The sequence below is a fragment of the Chiloscyllium plagiosum genome, unplaced genomic scaffold, assembly GCF_037043375.1.
Source record: "Chiloscyllium plagiosum isolate Xiang-an unplaced genomic scaffold, Cpla_swu_hap1 HiC_scaffold_6, whole genome shotgun sequence".
NCBI classification, from domain to species: Eukaryota; Metazoa; Chordata; class Chondrichthyes; order Orectolobiformes; family Hemiscylliidae; genus Chiloscyllium; species Chiloscyllium plagiosum.
Genome location: NW_028270144.1, coordinates 104,119,469 through 104,125,468, shown reverse-complemented (window position 1 = coordinate 104,125,468; position 6,000 = coordinate 104,119,469). Strand labels below are relative to the sequence as shown.

At 41.0% G+C, this 6,000-nt stretch overlaps 1 protein-coding gene across 1 annotated transcript in view; it reads right to left on the bottom strand.

Annotated features, from left to right (window-relative positions):
* Positions 1 to 6,000, bottom strand: part of gpr143 (G protein-coupled receptor 143) — a 93,540-nt gene that overhangs the window by 46,699 nt on the left and 40,841 nt on the right. The window contains exons 6-7 of the mRNA XM_087988312.1: positions 4,968 to 5,076; positions 715 to 832 (exon numbers count right to left, since the gene is read on the bottom strand). Coding sequence (XP_087844438.1) covers positions 715 to 832; positions 4,968 to 5,076 — 227 coding nt within the window. The remainder of the gene's footprint in view (positions 1 to 714; positions 833 to 4,967; positions 5,077 to 6,000) is intronic.

Sequence of the window (6,000 nt, the reverse complement as noted above, 5' to 3'; positions counted from 1 at the left end):
AGATCGAGAGTAAGAGAGAAGAACGAGAGAGAGAGACAGAAGGAGAGACAAGACAGAGAGAAAGAAGGAGAGAGAGGAGAGACAAGAGGAGAGAAAGAAGGAGAGAAAGAAGGAGAGAGAAAGAAGGAGAGAAAGAAGGAGAGAAAGAAGGCGAGAGAAAGAAGGAGAGAGAGGAGAGAAGAAAGATAGAGAGAAAGAGAGAAAGAGAGAAAGAGAGAAAGAGAGAGAAGAAGGAGAGAGAGAGAAAGCGAGAGAGAGGAGGAGAGAGAGAGAGGAGACGAGAGAGGAGAGAGAGAGAGAGAGAGGAGAGAGAGGAGAGAGAGAGAGAGAGAAAGATGGTGTGATATGTGCATGTGCAGTGAGGACGCGAGTGTCATCTGTCAACGACAAATACAGAAGTGATTATTACTTTGTGACAGCATCAACTGATGATGAATAAGTTAGTGGAGAAGGATTTGGAACCTTTGAAAACTGAAAAGGTAGTCTTTTGAAGGAAATTTTGTGCCCTGTTGCACTGTGATTTAATCTAAGAGTGGATTCCAAGCTTACTTGGATAAGCTCAGAATATTGTATTTTTCCATTAACAAGGATAACATCAACAGAAGAATGGAACGGACTTAACCTAGTCTTTTATGCTTATGAACATCATGCTGGGTCAGTTAAGGTGTGTGTCAGTTCTAGGGTACTCAAGCCATCTGCATAATCTTACGTTACCATTGTAAACCAAGTGATCAGAGCTGCATTCTTGACATTCTTCAGCAGCTCCCTGTTCATGTCAGGCTGCAGCTCGAGGTAGAATAAAAGACTCTCATTGATGAGATTTGGAAGCCAGCTATGAAAAAGGAAAAGGCATGTGAAAATGGAGAAAAACAAAACAGCAGTGTAAAGAAAGCAAAAAGAAACAGCTTCCATTTATGCAGCATCTGATCATTCCCTCCAATTTTGTAATACTCAGTAAGTTATTTATTGTGCAATGACTAATGCATTTAAGTAGATGACCAGCATTTTGCTCATAGAAGAATTCTACAAAAGTAAAAACAAACCTTACCATCTCAAAGTGGTGAACAAATACTTCAAATCAAATGATTTGGTATTAAAAATCATGATTTGTTTTCCCCAAACATAAATCAATGTAGATTTACAGTTGCTTTACAAATCTTATTACTGGATTATTTAATCTGTTAACAGGCATATCTCTTTATAAAAGTATTAAAATTGAATTACACTACGGAGCACCATTCAGAGTGCTCCTGCCTCAGATTGTCATTCATGACTCTGGCTACACAAGCCTCACTCTTCTCACAAAGTAAAAACTGCAAGATTCAAAAAACCTCCATGTTGATCACGAGCAAACTCTGAAATCATGTCTTGAGTGATGGGTTCGTGAGATGCAAACAGAAGAGAGATGGAGGGCCAGTTTCTTTTTTAAAACAGTACAGATTGAAAGGGGGTAAATGGCTCCAGATCGTTGCACCACAGGGTAGGTGAGTGCCACGGTAAAGGGTGCAGAGACGATTCACCAGAATGGTCCCTGGGATGGAGCTCCTTAGCTGTGAAGAGAGGCTGGATAAGCTTGGGGTTGTTGTTTTTTGAGCAGAGAAGACCGAGGAGGGATAGGGAACCTTGTACAACTGGTTAACATTATGAAGGGCATGGGAAGAATAAATAGAACACAGTTGTTCCTCTTAGCCAAAGGGTCAAGATCAAGGGGGCATAAGGTTAAGAGCAAAAGGCAGGAAGTTTAGAGGGGATTTGAGGAAAAGGAATTTCACTCAGAGGGTGGGTCTGGGATCTGAATGCAGTCTGAGAGGGTAGTTGAGGCAGGTAAAGTCACAACCTTTAGAAAAGGTACTTGGAATAACACTTGAAAAGGCCAAAACAATCAAAACAGTCCAAAAGACGTGCAGGTTAGGTGGATTGTCCACCGCTAAATTGCCCAGTGTCCAGAGATGAGCAGGCTAGGTGGGTTAGCCATGGGAAATGCAGGTTTACAGGGATAGGGTAGAGGGGTGGGTCTGGGTGGGCTGCTCTGAGGGTCGGCTGTAGATTTGATAGGCCGAATGACCCTGCTTCCACACTGTAGAGATTCTGTGATTCCCAGGATGCGGGTGTCGTTTGGCAAGGCCAGCATTTACTGCCCATTTGTAAATTGTCCTTGAGAAGTGAACCATCCTCTAGAACCACTGCTATCACATCCGTACTGCGGTTAGGAAAGGAACGCCAGAATTTTGACCCAGCAACAGTGAAGGGACAGCAAAATCATGTAGAGAGAGAGAGAGAAAGGTGTGTGACTTGGAGGGAACATACAGGTGGTGATGCTTCTATCTACCTGCTTCACTCATCCCTCCTGGTGAAACTATGGACATGGAAGGAAGTGCTGTTGATGGAGCTCCAATTAGCTGCTTCAGTGCATCTTGGATATGGTACATACTGCTGCTTCTTAGTTAGTGTTGGAGGAGCACCGCAAAAATCAGACTGACTTAGTCCTGAATGCCAAGCTTCAAGTGTTGTTGGAGTTGCAGAAATCCAGGCAAGTGGGGAATATTCCCTCACAGTGCTGACTTGTGCCTTGTAGATGACGAACAGGCTTTGGGGAAGGAGGAGATCAGTTATTCTTTGCAGAATTCCCAAGTTATGAGCTTCTCTTGTCACTGCTGTATTTATATGCCTGGTCCAGTTCAATTCCCGATCAATGGCCACCCCTAAGCTTTTGATAGTGAGAGATTCAACCATGATAATGCCATTGAATGTCAAATGCAATTAGTCATTGCCTGGCATTTATGTGGAGTGATTGTAATTTGCCAGATTTCTGCCCAGAGGCTGCATGTTGTTCAGGTCTCATTGTGTGAGAATATGGGAAACTCATGAATGGTGCTGAACATTGAACAATCATTGGTGAACATCCCCACTTCTGACCTTATGATGGAAGGAAAGTCATTGATGAAGCAGTTGAAGATGGTTAGGCTTAAGAACCCCTGCAGAGACATCCTAGAGCTGGGATGAGTGACCTCCAACCACTACAACAGTCTTATTTTGTACTGGAATGTCTCTGTTTATTGGAAATGTATACTCAAATTTCCAATTTTGGCAGGGCTCCTTGACTGTTGAACAAGTGCTGTTTGATAACACTTTCATTTTGATAATGATCAAGAATAGACTGATGGAACAATATTTGACTGGTTTGGATTTGTCCTGCTTTTGGTGGATGGACATACCTGGGCAATTTTCCAGTCTCATCTTGATCATCAGTAAAAGTGATGCATGATGTCATCAATAATGCGATGAAGCAGTACCTGTTCAGCAATAATCATTGACACCATGATTGGGTTCCACCAGGGCTTCTCAGCTCTTGACCTCACTACAACCTTGGTCCAACCATGGTGAGTTGAGAGAAACTGCCCTTGATATCAAGGCTGAATTTGCTAAAGTATGGCATCAAGGAGCTCTAGAAAAACTGGAGTCAATGCGCACAAAAGGAGATTGCAGTTGTTGGAAGTCAGTCCTCCCAGCTCCAGAATCCCTGCAAGATAGTGTCCGAGGCCCAACCACCTTCTACCTTCCCTCCATCATAAGGTCACTGATCACTGCGCAATGCTCAGCACCATCCACAACTCCTCAAATACAAAAGCAGCAAAACCTGGACAATATCCAGGCTTAGGCCAAGTAGCACACCAGTACCAGGGAATAACCATTTACAACAAGAGAGAATCTAACTGTGGACTATTGACATTCTATGGCATCACTAACACTGAATCCCTCACGATCAATATCCTTTGGGTTACCCTAGATAAATATGACAGTTCAGTTTCTGGTCAGTTATAGAAGTACTGGAGTCAAAAGGTAGGAATCTTGCTGTGAGAACTGCTCCACTTGAATCTTAAATATCCGTCCACCATTTACAAAGGACAAATCGGACCACGAAGGAAAGCTCCCCACTTGCCTGGATGAGAGCAATTTTATCAACATTTTATCAATCCCACTCAATTGGCACCACATCTACAAACATCCACTTATTCCCACCACTAACATTCAGTAGCAGCAGTGGGTGCGTGCTATCTACAAGATGCACTGCAGAAATTCACCAAAGCTCCTCAGACAGTACCTTCCAAACCAACCCATGAACAAATTCATCTAGAAAGGCAGCAGGTACATGTGAATACCACTGCCTGCAAGTTCTCATCTAAGCCACTCACCATCCTGACTTGGAAACATATTACGACTCCTTCACCGACACCAAGTCAAAATCCTGGAATTCCCTCTCTAACAGAATTGTGGGTCAACCTATTGCACGTGGACCTATAGCAACAGTTCAAGAAAGCAGCTCACCAACACATTCTCAAGTGGAACGGAGGATGGGCAGTAAGGACTAGCCTAGTCAGCGACATCCACATCCCATGAATGGGAAAAAAAAACAGCCTAGGCATGTTTGTAGGAAGTGAGCACAATTACAACATTTAAAAGACATTTGAACAGGTGCATGAATGGGAAATGTTTAGAGGAATATGGGCCAAACACAGGCAAGTGAGACTAGTTTCATTTGGGAAACTTGGTCAGAACGGATGAGTTGGATAAAAGGGTCTGTTTCCATGCTGTAAGACTCTATGATTTCATAATTAGTTAAAGTATTAGTATGGATTCCTGCTTTGTGAACCTATACAGCTCAATTGAAAATTTCAAAAGATGCATTTGATGTAGGTTTTATATTTGGCAAAGTTATTAAAGTTATATGGATTTAAGTTATAAAGTCAGTCAGTCAGTCAGTCAGTCATTAGGGGAGCAGGAATAAAGGAGTAAATGAACTATGACTCAATTCACAACCTTGAATAAGGTTTAAAGATATTAGTATCTAACACCACTATTAACATGCTTATCGCTATTTCATATTTAAAGAAAAACAAATAGAATCAGGTAATTTAGTTTCAGCATGTGATATTAGCAATTCTCATAAATACATAACTGGGCCTTACCAAATAATAAATACAAGCAGAATCTTGAAAAATCTTAATTTAATCTGAGTCCCCAAACGCCTTTCATTTTCTGTATATATACCTTGCCTTCCCTTCAAGAGTGAGGCAACTGAAAAATAAAATGTATTTCCCTTGAATCTGATGCAATAATACACTTAAAAATGTGAATTCTATCACAAACAGATGAAGTTTCAAACCATTTGAATTTAAACGACTTTTCAATAGTGCAATTGGTGACATGCAGACTGAAATCCAGCGGCAGTGATAACAGAGCAGTATTGAAAATGTTGCAAATGCCAATGTCATCACAAGGTTTCTTTAGTGAATGAATGTATTTCACATGATGGTGCTTATGAATTAAATTAAAAAGAGGATGATTGAATCCTTAAATAAGTTCATGCTGTTCACCAACCGTCAACTGGCCCTCATCCAAACTAATAATGAAAATAACTTTCTGTAGTATTCACTCACCCCGTTGCATAGATAAATCAGTGCCCATCACCCACTCCAGATACTTAAATAAAAGGTATAAAACATTCACCTCATAAACAGTTAAAGACACTTAAGCAATCTGGCCCCATGCAAAGTATCAGCAAAGACAGTGAGGGCCAATCACAATAAGATGCCCAATGCATTCATACTTTTGGCATTTTCATTTTGAGGCACTGGTTCCCCTTGAATAATCACTAGTTATGGAGGTTATGAATCACATGATTTCCATTTTCATTCATCCATAAAATTGTAAGCACATCGGATGTCATGGGTTACACAGTTCCTATACACCAAATTACAAGGTGACTTTGCATATTCAAGTGTGAAAAAAAATCACTTAAAAAGAGGAAAACACTCTAGGGCTTTTAAAATTTAGTTTCATGTTGTTGGGAATGGCAAAGATAGGCAATATTAAATGATGTATCTTTTGCAACAATGCGAATTTCATAACAAACACTATTTCTGCCCCTGTCTGTATGTGAGATGAGAGAGCTGAGCCTGGTATCTCTGATGATGTTGCTTTCTTACTGGATTGCACCTC